This window comes from Oncorhynchus keta, chromosome 4, assembly GCF_023373465.1.
Source record: "Oncorhynchus keta strain PuntledgeMale-10-30-2019 chromosome 4, Oket_V2, whole genome shotgun sequence".
Classification (NCBI taxonomy): domain Eukaryota; kingdom Metazoa; phylum Chordata; class Actinopteri; order Salmoniformes; family Salmonidae; genus Oncorhynchus; species Oncorhynchus keta.
Window position 1 is genome coordinate 69,668,622 of NC_068424.1, and position 19,288 is coordinate 69,687,909.

The following is a 19,288-nucleotide window of genomic DNA, read 5'->3' on the forward strand; positions in this document are numbered from 1 at the left end:
GTGGAGAACAGGAGGGCTTCTTAAAGAAAAACGAACAGGTCTGTGAGAGCCGGAATTCTTACTGGTTGGTAGGTGATCAAATACTTATGTCATGCAATAAAATGCAAATTACTTAAAAATCATACAATGTGATTTTCTGGAATTTTGTTTCAGATTCCGTCTCACAGTTGAAGTCTACCTATGATAAAAATGACAGACCTCTACTTGCTTGTAAGCAGGGAAACCTGCAAAATCGGCAGTGTATCAAATACTTGTTCTCCCCACTGTATGTGCATAATAGCAAACAATGTGGCGGAGGCCGCAGCAGCAGAGACAAGGATACATTCCCTAATTATCTAAGAAAATTGAGGAAGCACAAACTTAATTCGGTCTATAATCAATAGCCTAAATGTCAAACGTGCCTGTCTTCATAAATCCTCCATATACATACAGACATCTCCAGAAATAAGACAGATCCTGCTTGTGTTTCCTGTTTGAGTGTTTGTTTAATAAATGACTGATTCTGTGAGCACCAAGACTCATGCAGCAGCAAAATGTTGCATAAAGCAATTTCACAGATTTGGCCGTTTTTAAAGGCTTTACAATTTGTTTTTCATTAGAACAGACTGGTATTACTTATAATTAGATTTGTTTACACTGTTTCAAACAGGCAGAACAATGATACTGTAATCTAACAGCACCTGTTTGTCACACATAATATACACACAGCTCTCACTCCTATACCCTCCTTTTTCTTGATCTCCTTATTGTTATTATTATTAATCATCAATATTATAATAAGTAATGTTATCATTAGTAGCTTGTACAAACACTATCGAGCTGACACGTGTTACTGTGTTCTGAGTTTGTCATAACCAGGAGATATTGGTCACCTGCATGCGATGCTTACATGTTTCATGTAAAGAGAGCAAGGGTTGAGGGATTTCGGTAACAGAACCTTTCAGTCAGAAACAAGTAAGAAACTAAATGGCTGAAATGATGCTTCAGCAGGGACAGCGCTATAAACACTTGCTGTGCTGTGGTGCCCTTTCTCTGCAGTAGGGAGGAGAAAGAGACAATGTGTGCCAGTGTTCAGCATTCTGATGGCTTGTAGATAGAAACTGTCTGTTGATATCAGACCTCATACCATCTCCCCGACGGTAAGGGCATGTGTGTGTGTGTGTGTGTGTGTGTGTGTGTGTGTGTGTGTGTGTGTGTGTGTGCACCAGCCATCTAATCTCTGAAACCTTTCAGTGAGCTAGCTAGCCCATGTGATTGTGCTCTTCCTGTTGATTTAACTACCTCTCACTGAGTAGCACTAATCGTAGTAAAGTACAAAACTGACAACCTTTGGCAATGACATTCAATTGATACAAATTAATTACGTTCCTAGTAGAGTAGCAGGAGAGAGAATGCACACTGCTCCAGCATCAGGAGAGCTCTCGGGCAACACAGCCTCTCTCCGACCTACAGAATAAACACTGACTCGTTTCCGCCTCTTACAGATACAATGACCCTACTTAACGACCCTACTTAACGACCCTACTTAACGGCAGGAATAGAAAAGGAAAAGTATGAGCACAGAACAATACAACCTTGTAGAATGGGTTCCTCTAGAATATCCCATGGGAGTTTCATCCTCATCTCTGAAGAGGGTTTGCTAGCGCTTAGAATGTGCAAGACAAGTCGAGCATGCCGAGGGGGTTAAACGGGGGTGAGAGCATCGATCCCAATATTACCCATGTCGGTTGTGGCAACATTGGTTATGGTTTTGTTGTACTCGAGTCCCGATTTTCATGACTTTTGACTCAACTTGGATTCGACCATTAGTAACTCAGACTTGGACTCGCCTTCTCGACCTTTGGTAACTCGGACTCGCCCTTCTGTGACTTGTATTTGCACATGGACTGGATAGGCTAATTTGATAAGCAGACTATTAGCAGCACTGGGTGGGCAGAGAAGCAAGGGTTCTGTTCTCTAGCAGTGGGAAGGATGCACCACACCCAGCAGACGCAGCCTACATCAGCTGGTGAGCTGCGGGGGAGCATGCGATGATTGTGGGCAGAGAGGCAGGCAGGCTCCGCATCTGATCATAGGCTACACATTATGCAAGCAAACCTCTTGCTTCCCCTTAACTATTAGTCACCAGCCTACTATTTAGCTTTGCCTGGTTAAGAAACACAAACTGTTTAACGAAATTGAAAAACAATACTAGTACTGAGTTTAATGCAGTGTTTTTTCCGCATAGAAGTGTATATGGGGGGGGCAAAATCAAAAGTAACAGTCAGTATATGGTGTGGCCACCAGCTGCATTATGTACTGCAGTGCATCTCCACCTCATGGACTGCACCAGATTTGCCAGTTCTTGCTGTGAGATGTTACCCCACTCTTCCACCAAGGCACCTGCAAGTTCCCAGACATTTCTGGGGGGAATGGCCCAACCCCTCACCCTCCGATCCAACAGGTCCCAGACGTGCTCAGTGGGATTGAGATCGGGGCTCTTCGCTGGCCATGGTAGACCACTGACATTTCTGTCCTGCAGGAAATCAGGCACAGAACGAACAGTATGGCTGGTGGCATTGTCATGCTGGAGGGTCATGTCAGGATGAGCCTGCAGGAAGGGTACCACATGAGGGAGGAGGATGTCTTCCCTGTAACGCACAGCGTTGAGATTGCCTGCAATGACAACAAGCTCAGTCCGATGATGCTGTGACACACCGTCCCAGACCATGATGGACCCTCCACCTCCAAATCGATCCCGCTCCAGAGTACAGGCCTCGGTGTAACGCCCATTCCTTTGACGATAAACGCGAATCCGACCATCACCCCTGGTGAGACAAAACCGCGACACGTCAGTGAAGAGCACTTTTTGCCAGTTCTGTCTGGTCCAGCGACGGTGGGTTTGTGCCCATAGGCGACCTTGTTGCCGGTGATGTCTGGTGAGGACCTGCCTTACAACAGGCCTACAAGCCCTCAGTCCAGCATCTCTCAGCCTATTTTTTCAAAATTGTATTTTACCTTTATTTAACCAGGTAGACCAGTTGAGAACAAGTTCTCATTTACAACTGCAACCTGGCCAAGATAAAGCAAAGCAGTGCGACACAAACAGAGTTACACATGGACTAAACAAACATAGTCAATAACACAATAGAAAAGTCTATATACAGTGTGTGCAAATGGAGTGAGGAGGTAAGACAATAAATAGGCCATAGTAGCGAGGTAATTACAATTTAGCAAATTAACACTGGAGTGATAGATGTGCAGATGATGATGTGCAAGTAGAAATACTGGTGTGCAGAAGAGGAAAAAGTAAATAAAACAATATGGGGATGAGGTAGGCAGATTGGATGGGCTCTGTACAGCTGCAGCGATTGGTTAGCTGCTCAGATAGCTGATGTTTGAAGTTAGTGAGGGAGATATAAAACTCTCCAACTTCAGCGATTTTTGTCCAAACAGTAAAAAATGTAATTAAAATAAAACTTCACAATTATTTTGGGGGATGGTAAAACATTTTCAGTGTAAACTTGAACGACTATAACCAGATATAAAGTAGGTTGAAAAGATAATGGACCTAGTGCTGTGTACATTTTGTCAGCCTGTGATTATCAAGCAAATAACTGCAGGTCTCATGGCAATTGACTGTTAATTAACAAACACATTTGACATCTCCATGCTTCCAGGCATACTGTAGCCTACAAGTCACTGATGCAGACCTTTGGAACATCTACATTTTAAAAGTCTAATAAATCCATGTAATATAGCCTACACCATCACAATAAATCCATGTAATATAGCCTACACCATCACAATAAATCCATGTAATACAGCCTACACCATCACAATAAATCCATGTAATATAGCCTACACCATCATAATAAATCCATGTAATATAGCCTACACCATCACAATAAATCCATGTAATATAGCCTACACCATAACGATAAATCCATGTAATACAGCCTACACCATAACAATAAATCCATGTAATACAGCCTACACCATAACAATAAATCCATGTAATACAGCCTACACCATCACAATAAATCCATGTAACATAGCCTACACCATCACAATAAATCCATGTAATATAGCCTACACCATCACAATAAATCCATGTAATATAGCCTACACCATCACAATAAATCCATGTAATACAGCCTACACCATAACAATAAATCCATTATTTATTTTAGACCGGTCTAAAGAAACATTATATGAAGAAAATGTAGTCTATTTCAGAAGAACAGAATAACATACTCTGAGTTGTCCTTATGTTAGGTCCTGATGTGGCTATGGCATATGGCTGTGGGCTACACTAGTTCATTTAGCAGACAAGATATGCTTAGAATTCCGTGGCGTTATTTTTTATAGTATGAAGAATACAATTGAACAAAGCTGAATAAAATAGAAAGGATATTTTATCCAAATGATTTCTGAGGGAATGTGCACATGCAGCTGTTCTGTGTTGAGAGGTTAACAAAGAAACAGGTCCTCCGATATGCTTCATTTAAAACTATTTCTGTAACTCTTGTTGTGATACAAAACATTGGGCTATATGTTTTGATTTGTAATACATTCTAAGGCTGCATGATGCAACTAATGATGATTTGAAAAAAGTTGCATGAAATGCATGAGCTCTGCTTTGTTTCTTGCACAGGCTGCACACACTTCATCAGTTTCTCATTCACCATTTGACAAGTACTTGATAATATTCTCACCAGGCCTCAAAATTCCTGGCGGCATACCCCTTGTGTGGCCGTAATGCTCCCTAAAAAAAAATCCATGCCTTTTGCGGATAAAGTGGCCGTTGTGCCCTTGGGCTGAATATAATAAATTATAATTCCCTTCTCCCAGTTGCCATGCTCCGAAGCACCTCTCACTCACATGGCTCCCTCAGATATCTCAATTCTCATTAGCCAACGCCCATCACATGATCGGTTCCTTCTCACAGGCATCTCAGCATCTCTTCACTTGTAGCTAAGAAGTAAGCTACAAGTGAAGACTAACACATCGGGGACGCAACTGTGCTAGTTCCTCTTATCCAATTCCGAGACGCATATTGAAGATGTTAGAAGAACTGTCCTCATTTACTTTGTATCAGCCAACAAGATGAGTAGGCCTAACGACCAGCAAAATCACTAGCTTATGTCAATCTACTATCCCCCACAGTACAAAAGTTGACCTATTCTATTGGTCAACTTGTCCCTCTGTGCAAGAAATGCATATTCCAAACATACTCTGGGACAGTTCTGGGATGCGATAGATCCCAAATTATTACAACCAATCACATCAAAAAAATAATTAAAAGCAATGAGGCTGATGCAACAGATCAGAACATTTAGCTTAAAATGTTGATAAAGTATTAGGCTATTTCTTCACATTATAAGCACAGCAACGCACATACGGCAGCAGGTTATAAGTGCGAATGTTCCAAAATGCAAATAGCGGGAAAACACTGTTTTCAAAAGTGACCGCTAATGTGATTGTGCAAGTAATACTTTAATATAAAAGGTGCATTTTAATGGTGAATGTATCTTCCCCAAACTTGAAACTCAGGCGCCGCTTATGTGTGCCAGTTAGGCTACACTGGTTGATAAGCGGATTAATGTGCTTCAGTCTAAGAAGTTATTTGGCCACTTTAGTTGTGATACAAACCGTATCAAACATATAGGCCTATGTGCTAGACTATATGAGGTGTGCGACTATGATTTGAAAGAGTCGCAAGAAAAAGGCATGCGCTGTTTCTTGCCTCATTCACAAGTGATAATACATCACTCACAAGTGGTAGGCTAATATGGTCACCCATCAGACTAGTCTTGATTTAATATTGTCTTTACATATACTAAATAATATGGGTGAAATTAGTTTGATTTTGAAAGAACCATTATCATGCACCTGTCTCAGAAAGGGGCAGGGGGAAAAAAATATATGTAATCTCTTAAATAGCGAATGGAGGATGCTTTTCCCGTGGTTTATTTTCATGTCAGCCAGGAAGGCTATACTCCTGTTGTAAAGCAAAGCAATGTGCTTAATATGAGGAGTGTTGAGAAATATAGTAGGCCTAGCCTACAGAAAGCTGATGGGATCCTCCTCTTTTTAATAGAGGCCATCACTCTGTTCTCACACAATTACACAGTAGGTGCGGAGAGGCCTACAAGCCAGAGTGTCTCGCACCCACTGTGAACTTTTGTGGAGTATTGGTTTTTCCAGCAGGACAATGCTCCATGCCACACAACCAGGTCAATCATAGTGTGGATGGAGGACCACCAGATCAAGACCCTGTCACAGCCAGCCCAATCTCCAGACCTGAACCCCATTGAAAACCTCTGGAATGGGATCAAGAGGAAGATGGATGGTCACAAGCCATCAAAAAAAGCTGAGCTGGGGCCTCCCGGGTGGCGCAGTGGTCTAGTGCACTGCATCGCAGTGCTAGCTGTGCCAACAGAGACTCTGGGTTCGAGCCCAGGCTCTGTCGCAGCCGGGAGGTATATGGGGCGACGCACAATTGGCCTAGCGTCGTCCGGGTTAGGGAGGGTTTGGCCGGTAGGGATATCCTTGTCTCATCCCGCACTAGCAACTCCTGTGGCGGGCCGGGCGCAGTGCACGCTAATAACCAGGTTGCCAGGTGCACAGTGTTTCAGCCGCACGGCTGGCTTCCGGGTTGGATGCGCGGGTTGGACTTGGTAGTTGACTCGTGACTCGAGCACAGCGGACTTGGTAGTTGACTCGTGACTCGAGCACAGCGGACTTGGTAGTTGACTCGTGACTCGAGCACAGCGGACTTGGTAGTTGACTCGTGACTCGAGCACAGCGGACTTGGTAGTTGACTCGTGACTCGAGCACAGCGGACTTGGTAGTTGACTCGTGACTCGAGCACAGCGGACTTGGTAGTTGACTCGTGACTCGAGCACAGCGGACTTGGTAGTTGACTCGGACTCGAGCACAGCGGACTTGGTAGTTGACTCGTGACTCGAGCACAGCGGACTTGGTAGTTGACTCGTGACTCGAGCACAGCGGACTTGGTAGTTGACTCGGACTCGAGCACAGCGGACTTGGTAGTTGAATGCCACGTTGAATGCTTGGTCACCACTACCGGTGTGTACAGTCAACCTAGCTCTAATGACAGAATCCCTAATCAAGGTAAAACTTTATTGAACTCTATTGGCCTAATTAAAGGTATAGGCCCAGCTCAGTTGAATAGACAAAGCACACAGCCTTGATGAACGCAGCTTGAGGAGCACTGTGCTGATGAGCAGGCCGACTCCTCTCTGAAATTCCCACATTGCACTGGGCCAATCAGGCTAATGAGGCTCTCACTTCATCCATTGGAGCTAAAGTGGCGATTGATTGGGGGGGGGGCTTTTACAGGAGAGAAATAATTGCTATGAATGGGCGATCTGCAAACTCATTCACTGTTTTCTCCTCCACCGTTTTGTTTACCAGTCATTAAGGCTTGACTCTGGGGGCTCCTGTTAACTCGTCAATGTCAAACATGGAAATGAAATAGAAATCAGAACGTTGTAAATTATTCTGGGATAATATGTCTGTCCGTTTTGGAGCGCTTCAGCATTGCAGTGGTTGCTGATGGTGCTCCGACCGGAATATGTGTGTGTGTGTGTGTGTGTGTGTGTGTGTGTGTGTGTGTGTGTGTGTGTGTGTGTGTGTGTGTGTGTGTGTGTGTGTGTGTGTGTGTGTGTGTGTGTGTGTGTGTGTGTGTGTGTGACAGCATGTGAGTCAACAGACAAACTTCCTAACTACAGTGCAGATATACTTGGCCTACAGTACAGTATCCACAGTTAGAGAAACACTAGCTAAAACTGACAGAAATAGCCTGAAGTCACTGCAGAAACTACAGCAGATTTCCAGTAGAGACAGCAGTCAGTCATAACACCTACAGTCAGAGATTTAGGCCAGCCAGTAGAGACAGCAGTCAGTCATAACACCTACAGTCAGAGATTTAGGCCAGCCAGTAGAGACAGCAGTCAGTCATAACACCTAGTCAGAGATTTAGGCCAGCCAGTAGAGACAGCAGTCAGTCATAACACCTAGTCAGAGATTTAGGCCAGCCAGTAGAGACAGCAGTCAGTCATAACACCTAGTCAGAGATTTAGGCCAGCCAGTAGAGACAGCAGTCAGTCAAAACACCTAGTCAGAGATTTAGGCCAGCCAGTAGAGACAGCAGTCAGTCATAACACCTACAGTCAGAGATTTAGGCCAGCCAGTAGAGACAGCAGTCAGTCATAACACCTAGTCCGAGATTTAGGCCAGCCAGTAGAGACAGCAGTCAGTCATAACACCTAGTCAGAGATTTAGGCCAGCCAGTAGAGACAGCAGTCAGTCATAACACCTAGTCAGAGATTTAGGCCAGCCAGTAGAGACAGCAGTCAGTCATAACACCTAGTCAGAGATTTAGGCCAGCCAGTAGAGACAGCAGTCAGTCATAACACCTAGTCAGAGATTTAGGCCAGCCAGTAGAGACAGCAGTCAGTCATAACACCTAGTCAGAGATTTAGGCCAGCCAGTAGAGACAGCAGTCAGTCAAAACACCTAGTCAGAGATTTAGGCCAGCCAGTAGACAGCAGTCAGTGGTTAAAACAGTAGCCCTAAGTACAGTGTAGATCAGTATGGAGGTAGTGTACCTGTGGGGCCTGTACTATAGATTACCTCCCGTCACTGAGAGGGAAGCAGTGGAAATCACTAACTCCCTGTGGCCATTGGGGCCAGCCACCTGTCAGCGCTGCGTGCATGTGGCCAGTCAATGCGGCTGTGTTATCTCTAGACTAGTGGGTTTAGGCGTTGAGGTTGAAACACAGCTGCTCTGCTCCCGTCTCTCTGTTTGTCTCTGGGGCCTTGACCTGAACAGACAGGATTGCCGCTTATCTTGTATCTGAGCTACTGCTGCAACGGTGACAGTGAGGGTTCACCACGGCAACCAGGGGCCTCTTATCTCTAACACCCCCTAAGAGGCTGGGGACCTGAGAATATAAATCAGAACATTTAGCCCCTGCTCATACCTTGCTGTCTGACAGCAGGTAGTTAAGCTATTACAGTAGAAACTAGTGTAAATTGATCTGTGGGTTTAATTGAAATAAATGCAATCGAATGCAGATAAAACAGAACTAAAAACTTGTTGACTTGAAGAACTTTACAAGAGTGTAGAGTCACGCACCCACACACATTTACCTCATCACTCCAATGACAATTCACATTTCATTGCGTAATCCATCTTAATCAAATAGCCCATCAGACACAATATATTCTCCTCTCAATCGCTTTCTCTCTCTGCTGAGGCTGGATGGACTGATTGAGGGGTGTAAAGAGAAGGATGTTCTACCCTGCAACCCGCCCTCATCCCCATCTCTAAGACAGCTCTTAAGTGCTTGTGGTTTTTTATGTTTGCAGTGTTTTATAGGAGAATGCAGGAGCCAGCAGCAGTAAAGGGGTGAAGGGGTGGGTGGGTGGGGGGTTACTGTAAATCCAATCTTTATTGAGAATGACACAAACGACATCAACAGTCCTCCCTTATCGGCTCGCCCTCCCTACTGATCGATCAGCAGCCGTGAGTGAAGTGATGCGAATGTGTGGCAATGGGTGTGTGCAGTTCTTCACCTATCATTATTGTAGTAGGGCAGGCCCCCCCACCAAACTCCATGTCACCACAGCGGTTGCCATAGTGACAGAGATACTCACGAGAGGTCCCCTTGATCCCTCTCCCTGTTACTCCTATCGTACTCCAGCTTTGTCCAAAACCCTACCCTATTCTTTATAAACTGCACTACATAGGGAATAGGGTGCTATTTGGTTTCAGATGCATCCTCAGTCAGCCCTTCTCGTTCCCTCACCTTGCTCTGCCTGTCCCTTCTAGGGGTTGTTTACAGCTCTGTTTCTCTTGTTATTCAGTGGCACTTTGCATATTGAGAGTGGGACTCTATAAAAAGCCTTGTAAAACATACAGGCTGCTGGCTCTGATGTTGGAGCCAACATGATGTTAATGAGAGATGAGTTATTCACACAGCATCACAGAGGCGGCCATGTTGTTTTATGACAGTTAACACTAAATGACCCAATGAAGAAACATACTTTTCTATGCAAAACCTGATCATCAAGTAGCTATTTTGATGTTGGACTGTACACAGTAATGCCAATTCAATGTCAAACACAGTACTAATTAAAATCTTGCTATGATCAAAGAAACTTCAGACTGATATGGTATGATACACTTGCCTTTACTGCCATCTGGAGGTGGAAAATTACACTACACCCAAATGGCATTGAGCAACCAGTGTATTGGATCATATTAACCTCTTTCTAAAGCACACATAATAAAGACATTAATATAAGATTCTGATTAGATAATACTATAGTTTTTTTTTAAACAAAGAGGCCCTGCAGACAGCCAACAGGGCAGTATTTCAACAGAAACTGAGAAGACCACAGGTTCAGGGAGGGTAAAGGTCAAAGTTCAAAAACAGAAGTAGAGCATAAGCATTAGCTCTTTATAAGCTCTCTAGGTGTCACTCTGAATGCAGTACAGTAGAGTCACACACACAAAGAGAAGATACGGTTTCCATCAAACTCCCAGACCAATATTTACCCACATGGAGGGATTATAAATGTGGGTGTGTAACCAGGTCAACTGTGACGTGGAGCGTGAAATAAGATACAGTTCACTCAAAAATCTATGATGGGATCAGGATAATGTATCAACCCCAGGCCATAGAATTCTGACTCTAACCAAGACAAGCCGATCACTACGATAATACTTCTCATTTCACAGTGATTTGTACCATATAGAACACTGAGGCCTCAGGACAGGTACACAATTCATGTTATACTATAAGAAATGTCACTTATTATTACTTTAAGTAGTGCTATGTTATTACTAAGTAATACCATATTACTAAGTAATGCTGTTATTGCTAGGTAATGCCATTACTAGTAATGCAATGTTATTACTAGTAATGATATTACTAAGTAATGTTATTACTAGTCATGTTATGTTATTACTAAGTAATGCAATGTTATTACTAAGTAATGCAATGTTATTACTAAGTAATGCAATGTTATTACTAAGTAATGCAATGTTATTACTAGTAATGCAATGTTATTACTAGTAATGCAATGTTATTACTAGTAATGCAATGTTATTACTAGTAATGCAATGTTATTACTAGTAATTTTATTATTAAGTAATGATTTTACTAGCCATGTTAGGTTATTACTAAGTAATGCTGTTATTGCTAGGTAATGCCATTACTAAGTAATGCTATGTTATTACTAGTAATGTTATTACTAAGAAATGTTATTACTAGTCATGTTAGGTTATTACTAAGTAATGTTAATATTAAGTAATGCTATGTTATTACTAGTCATGTAATGTTATTACTAAGTAATGTTATTACTAGGTAATGTTTTTACTAGTCGTATTAGGTTATTACTAAGTAATGTTAATAATAAGTAATGCTATGTTATTACTAGTCATGTTATTACTACGTAATGCTGTTATTACTAAGTAATGCTATGTTATTACTAGTAATTTTATTATTAAGTAATGATTTTACTAGTCATGTTAGGTTATTACTAAGTAATGCTGTTATTGCTAGGTAATGCCATTACTAAGTAATGCTATGTTATTACTAGTAATGTTATTACTAAGAAATGTTATTACTAGTCATGTTAGGTTATTACTAAGTAATGTTAATAATAAGTAATGCTATGTTATTACTAGTCATATTATTACTACGTAATGCTATGTTATTACTAAGTAATGCTATGTTATTACTAAGTAATACTATGTTATTACTAGTCATGTTATTACTAAGTAATGCTATGTTATTACTAAGTAATGCTATGTTATTACTAGTCATGTTATTACTAAGTAATGCTATGTTATTACTAGTCATGTTATTACTAAGTAATGCTATGTTATTACTAAGTAATGCTATGTTATTACTAAGTAATGCTATGTTATTACTAGTCATGTTATTACTAAGTAATGCTATGTTATTACTAAGTAATGCTATGTTATTACTAAGTAATGCTATGTTATTACTAAGTAATATTATTACTACATGTGACTGTTATTTTTAAGTAATGTTATTACTACAAGTTAAAGTTGGAATCCTTAAATGGTGAAACAGCCACGTCCGTTTGCGATATTACAACAAATAATTTACTGTAAACAACCAACACAGCTTTTTGCCCTATGACATCATTGCATGTGCAATAGAAGAGCACAATAAGTACTGTGATTTATTTACCATGCTGCATGACACTCCTCCGCTCAGCAACAACAACAGCGGTGGTGGGGGGGGGGGGGCCAATGGCGTCGTTTCCCCTACTGCAGATTCCATCTTTAACTTATGTTATTTCTATAATGTTATGTTAATATTAGCTAGGTTACTATATGATCACCTGCATTGACGATCCCATCAATCTCCAGTTTGGTGATGTCACCGCTGAACAGCGAGATCTTCTTGTCCAGAGCTTCGTTCCTCTTGAATTTGGTCGCCTTGACTGAATCACCTTGGAGACAGATGAACACCTGCTTCTGTCAACACTGTTAATAAGAACACTGTAATATCAACATGCGTTTACCGTTTATGTTGCCTTTCAAGAATATCTATAGTGGACGCTCAGCGATGCTGCTTTCCAGTGTCTCACAGCTGTAGTCCTGGGGCCCGATAGACCTGATAACCTAGCATTAACTAAATTACAGTGTGTAATGCTGGGCTGGACCAAACACATGTAAACCTGTGTTGTAGGACCCCAGAAGGGGAGTTGAGAAACAACAATGGTTTAGAGCAGATGGAACGGCATGGAAACCATGCGTTTGATACCATTCCTCTGACGCCACTCCAACCACGAACCCATTCTCCCCAATTAAGGTGCCACCAACCTCTGTCCACTGTGAGTGACTTGGCGGTCCACACAGGCACCACCTCCAGGGACAGGTAGGTAGTTCTGTAGTGATTCCTTCTCTCCTCCTGACTCATATGGAGCAAGGCAGCTAAGGAAGAGGAGAGGAACAGAGAGTTGATGATTATGATCATTCAACTAATCAATGTGGGTAATGTAGGGACAACATAGTGAAAAGCTGCAATGCCCTAATGGCTTGGTTGTAACCTAGTACCACATAAGGCCACGATGAGCCACTTCAAACTTTGAGTTGGCACCTACTTTTTTTCTATTGCAATTTAGGCCACACAACTTTGACAACTTTACTTTTCACACGCAACAGGTCCCGTTGAGAAACCACATTCTCAACATGAGCACCTATAGATTCTCACCCAGACTGTGTCTGTCTGCAGACTTACCCTTCACCTCGTTCCAGTCGCCTTTGGCTGAGTCAAGGTTCAGCCGCTCCAATCCCGTTGCCATGGCGAGATGGGCACTAAAGTGCAGGGACACTACCGCGGTGGTCACCCCAAGCGCGGCGAGGGCGATCCGATACAACGAACCGTACTTTCCCCCGGAGGGCGAGGCCTTGTTTTGCCCCTGAAACGACTCAAACGACTTCGCGGCAGCTGTAGTTGTTGAAAACTTCTCCACGCGGTTTGCAAAATGAATACCCCCTGGGTTCAGAATGGCCTTGCACTTTGCAGGGCTGGAGTTCGCCGAACTCTGCCCACTTCGCACCAGCGAATAAACCTGACGATTTGCAAAACCAAAAATGTTTCTAAATTTGGAGCACACACCGATGTCACTAGTATGAAAGTCACCACTACGACAGCGGGAAAATGGACCTATGGCTCTGATACGCGAAGAGAGAGTTGACATTTGAAATGCCATGCTGCGAGTGTGATCCTGAAGTCAATCCGACACAGAACTACTAACGTTACGTCGGTGTCCGGTGTTTTTCAGTTCGGTAGTTAGTTTCGTTTTCGTTATTTAAAACGCCTTTATCCAGTTTGAATTTTGGGGAAGAAATACTTGGCCATTTTGTTGTAAACAATGACGCATGGATTGTACCAAATGGGAGGGGAGCTATATGACCTATATAGAGTATAACCATAAGGAAAGTATGTATTGTTGTGTTGCTATAAAATACCTTGCAAGTTGAGTGTAAACAAATAAATTATTCAACAAATTAACCATCACCGTTCACTCGAATTATCAAGGCTGTGTGTGGAATGTGGATAAAACGTATGGTAGGAGTTCAGTGTTTTATTTAATTTATTTTGTGAATTTTTCTCCCCATTTTCGTGATATCTAATTGGTAATTACAATCTTGTTTAATCGCTGCAACTCCCCAACGGGCTCGGGAGAGGTGAAGGTCCTCCGAAACACGATCCGCCAAGACGCGCTGCTTTTACACACTGCTCGCTTAGCCCGGAGGCCAGTCGCCCAACGTGTCAGGAGCTCTGTGTTGAGCTGATCGAGTTTTCTGTTTCTCTGTCTGTCATTCACCACACTCTACTGGCCAACAGCTAGAATTACATCTTACTCTGTAACGTAATTTGTAGCCTAATTATATCTAGTGTATTTGTATTTATTATGGATACCCATTAGCTCCTGCCAAAGCAGCATATACTCTTCCTGGGCACCAGGAAAAAATTAAGGCAGTTTATGCAATTTTAAAAACATTACAATTACATTCATATTTCACAACACACTGTGTGCCCTCAGGCCTACTCCACCGCCATCGCATATCTACAGTACTAAATCCGTGTGTATAGTGCGTATGTTATCCTGTGTGTGTATGCATGTATCTGTGCCTACGTTTGTGTTGCTTCACAGTCCCCACTGTTCCATAAGGTGTTTTTTAAAATCTGTTTTTTAAATCAAATTTTACTGCTTGCATCAGTTACTTGATGTGGAATAGAGTTCCATGTAGTCATGGCTCTATGTAGTACTGTACGCCTCCCATAGTCTGTTCTGGACTTGGGGACTGAGAAGAGACCTCTTGTGGCATGTCTTGTGGGGTGTGCATGGGCGTCTGAGCTGTGCCAGTAGTTTAGACAGACAGCTCGGTGCATTCAACATGTCAATACCTCTCATAAATACAAGTAGTGATGATGTCAATCTTTCCTCCACTTTGAGCCAGGTGAGACTGATATGCATATTATTAATATTAGCTCTCTGTGTACATCCAAGGGCCAGCCATGTTGCCCTGTTCTGAGCCAATTTCAATTTTCCTGTCCTTTTTTGTGGCACCTGACCACATGACTGAGGTGCGACAAAACTAGGGCCTGTTGGACCTGCCTTGTTGATAGTGTTGTTAAGAAGGCAGAGCATCGCTTTATTATGGACAGACTTCTCCCCATCTTAGCTACTGCCAGGGTTGCACATTTTGGGGAATATTCAAAGGTGGAAACTTTCTGGGAATATATGGGAATTAACAGGAAAATATGGGAATTAATGGAAATATATGCAAATTAATATTAATACCATTTAAATGTAGAAGTTTTTTGCATTGGATATATTTACCATATCATATGGAGACAGAAGAATAAACCTTTTACCTTATCATAGTAGACATAATTGCAAATTATTAAATCCTTCCAATATATATATTTTTTTAACTATTTAGTTACAAATGTAACTTTAATTAAATGAGTTGACTCTTCACATGGGATGATTTCACTGAACTGCAAAAGAAAGGGAATATTGATCCATCGCATCTCCCAAAAATGTTTTCAACATACATCAACATACCTTGTGAACATCAGTCTTCCATGTCTTCTCCCTGGACCTCCTCAATGTCCACCTTGTGAACATCAGTCTTCCATGTCTTCTCCCTGGACCTCCTCAATGTCCACCTTGTGAACATCAGTCTTCCATGTCTTCTCCCTGGACCTCCTCAATGTCCACCTTGTGAACATCAGACTGAGGCCTCATCTTCACTGTCACTGTCCACCTTGTGAACATCAGACTGAGGCCTCATCTTCACTGTCACTGTCCACCTTGTGAACATCAGACTGAGGCCTCATCTTCACTGTCACTTTCCACCTTGTGAACATCAGACTGAGGCCTCATCTTCACTGTCACTTTCCACCTTGTGAACATCAGACTGAGGCCTCATCTTCACTGTCACTTTCCACCTTGTGAACATCAGACTGAGGCCTCATCTTCACTGTCACGTTCCACCTTGTGAACATCAGACTGAGGCCTCATCTTCACTGTCACTTTCCACCTTGTGAACATCAGACTGAGGCCTCATCTTCACTGTCACTTTCCACCTTGTTGAGGATGTCTCGTTGTCAGGCTCAAAAAGCCACAAATTTGCCCAGATGGCCACCAATTCTTCAAACCTTGTATTTGTCAGCCTGTTGCGTCCTTTGGTGTGTTTGTTCCCAAACAAGGACCAGTTGCGCTCTGAGGCGGCTGATGTTGGTGGGATTTGGAGGATGATGGAGGCAACAGGGTAAAGAGCCTCAGATCCACAAAGTCCCTTCCACCAGGTGGCTGATGAGATATGTTGGCACGACTGCCATATTGCATTTCCATCCCAAAGCCCTTGCATGGAAGTGTACTTCGCCAGACTGCCAAGAACCTTGCCCTCGTACAGGCCAAGGTGGCGAGACACGGTAGTGATGACACCATAGGCCTTGTTGATCTCAACAGTGAAGTGGGCAGGGCAGTACTGATTTCTTCTCTTACATCTGCAAGCAGAGTCTGAACATCAGATAGGTTGGCATTGTCTCCCTCAATCTGTGCAATGGATAACTTTTTACTATCATTATTTAAATAATTGATCTTTGTTTCATAGTATAGTTTATTTTTATTTAGTTCTGTCACATTATTTCTTCATTTGCAGTACATTTACCAATCAGCTGGGCTGCCAGACTTATTTGCCATACATTTTGCCTCATCCCTCTCAACTATACAATTGTTCAATTCCTCATCAATCCAAGGGGATTTAACAGTTTTTACAGTCATTTTCTTAATTGGTGCTGCTTATTAATAACTGGAATAAGCAATTTCATAAACGTGTCAAGTGCAGCATCTGGTTGCTTCTCATTACACACTACAGACCAGCAAACATTCTTTACATCATCAACTTATGAATCACTACAAAACTTCTTGTATGACCTCTTCTACTCTATATTAGGCCCAGCATTTGGAACTTTGGTTTTCCTAGATATGGCTACTATATTGTGATCACTACATCCTATGGATTTGGATATGGCTTTAAGCTTCCCACCAGAATGGGCTTTAGGTGAGGCAGATGAACCTATAGCAGCTTCCCACCAGAATGGGCTTTAGGTGAGGCAGATGAACCTATAGCAGCTTCCCACCAGAATGGGCTTTAGGTGAGGCAGATGAACCTATAGCAGCTTCCCACCAGAATGGGCTTTAGGTGAGGCAGATGAACCTGTAGCCATTTTACTTCAACAGTATTTAACATCAGATCGTCTCTAAGCTTTACAGGAATGTGGTTCTGAATATAGATCGCAACACCGCCCCCATTGGCATTTCTGTATTTTCGGTAGATGTTATAACCATGTGATGCTAGTGTAACCGATGTGAAATGGCTAGCTAGTTAGCTGTGGTGCGCGCTAATAGCGTTTCAATCGGTGACGTCACTCGCTCTGAGACCTGCAGTAGTTGTTCCCCTTGCTCTGCAAGGGCCGAGGCTTTTGTGGAGCGATGGGTAACGATGCTTCGTGGGTGTCCGTTGTCTATGTGTGTAGAGGGTCCCTGGTTCGAGCTCGAGTAGGGGCGAGGGGACGGACTAAAGTTAAACGGTTACACTACCACTGTATCATCAAAGGTATTATCCAAGTGAATTTCAGAGATAGTCAGAATAGGAATGTCATCTGTTACAAGACTTCATGGACCTTGTTTCTTAGGCTACATATGTTAATATGGGCTATTTGTAGCACTTTTCTGGGTTGCTTGATTGTTTTTAATGCTTTACTGGGAAGCTTATCAGAGGTAGACTTACTCATGTTATTTACATTGGAGCTGATAGTGCAGGGTGAGCTGCACAAAGTGATCGTCCTACTATTGCACACTGCCTCGGTGTTAACAGTGTAACTCTGAATCATAGGCTCATGATTACTGCATACAATAGCTGTAGGATAAATGGAAGTATTTGGTGCAATTAGGGATACATAAATTAAATGACTGATATTGTGTTTGCCACTAGGATCATGTACATTTAATGCAGCATTATGACGACTCATTGTCACAGTGGTAGGGATTAACTAAGCTGGTCTTGGGTCATTGAACAGTCATTGTTTCAATGCAGCCTTGAAATGCGTGGACAGAGTCCAGGAGCCAAGATGATTTGGATGGACTCCGTCATTCCTGTAGAGTATCTTCTGTTTCCAGAAGGTGTCAAAGTTAACTATAAAAGTAACCAGCAGAGCCACAGTAGTATTTTATGGGTTTCTGCTGCGACTCTCTGTTTATCACTTTAACTATACATTCATGTACATACTACCTCAATTGGGGGCGACCAACCAGTGCTCCCGCACATTGGCTAACCGGGCTATCTACATTGTGTCCTGCCACCCACCAACCCCTCTTTTACGCTACTGCTACTCTCTGTTCATCATATATGCATAGTCACTTTAACCATACCTACATGTGCATACTACCTCAATCAGCCTGACTAACCGATGTCTGTATGTAGCCTCGCTACTTTTATAGCCTTGCTACTGAATATAGCCTGTCTTTTTACTGTTGTTTTATTTCTTTACTTACCTATTGTTCACCTAACACTTTTTTTGCACTATTGGTTAGAGCCTGTAAGTAAGCATTTCACTGTAAGGTCTACACCTGTTGTATTCGGCGCACATGACAAATAAACTTTGATTTGATTTTAGCCAGATGTGTAATGTCAGCAGTCTGCTGAATGTTTCACACCCGCGGCCCAACGATGGTACTGGACCTGAAATGATTGGCTGTTTTTTGGAGTCTTTTAATGCTAAAATCAGTTCTTTCAAATTCATTTTCAAATGTTCCGAGCTAGCCCTCCTGAAAAGAAAAACAATACAAATGTTCCGAGCTAGCCCTCCTGAAAAGAAAAACAATACAAGTGTTGCTTAGAACACATCTCCTCTTTGCTCATCTGCCATGTTGTGTTGCTACCACGTTGTGTTGTTGTCATGTGTTGTTGCCATGCTATGTTGTTGTCTTAGGTCTCTCTTTATGTAGTGTTGTGGTGTCTCTCTTGTCCTGATGCATGTTTTGTTCTATTTTTTTTCTTTTTTCAATCCCAGCCTCCGTCCCCGCAGGAGGCCTTTTGCCTTTTGGTAGGCGGTCATTGTAAATAAGGATGTGTTCTTAGCTGACTTGCCTAGTTTAATTTTTTTATAGAAAAAATCATCTTTCCTCAACTCCTCTTGTACACACTATT

At 42.4% G+C, this 19,288-nt stretch overlaps 1 protein-coding gene across 3 annotated transcripts in view; it reads right to left on the reverse strand.

Moving 5' to 3' along the window:
• The window catches only part of macrod1 (mono-ADP ribosylhydrolase 1), a 119,607-nt gene extending 105,327 nt beyond the window's left edge, over positions 1-14,280 (reverse strand). The window contains exons 1-3 of one of the 3 annotated variants that reach the window (XM_052514000.1): positions 13,296-14,272; positions 12,878-12,988; positions 12,394-12,504 (exon numbers count right to left, since the gene is read on the reverse strand). In XM_052514000.1, coding sequence (XP_052369960.1) covers positions 12,394-12,504; positions 12,878-12,988; positions 13,296-13,770 — 697 coding nt within the window. In that variant the 5' untranslated portion in view covers positions 13,771-14,272. Of the gene's footprint in view, positions 1-12,393; positions 12,505-12,877; positions 12,989-13,295 lie in introns of all 3 variants that reach the window. The other 2 variants (XM_052513999.1, XM_052514001.1) reach the window with 2 other exon arrangements.
• Positions 14,281-19,288: the final 5,008 nt, after the last annotated feature.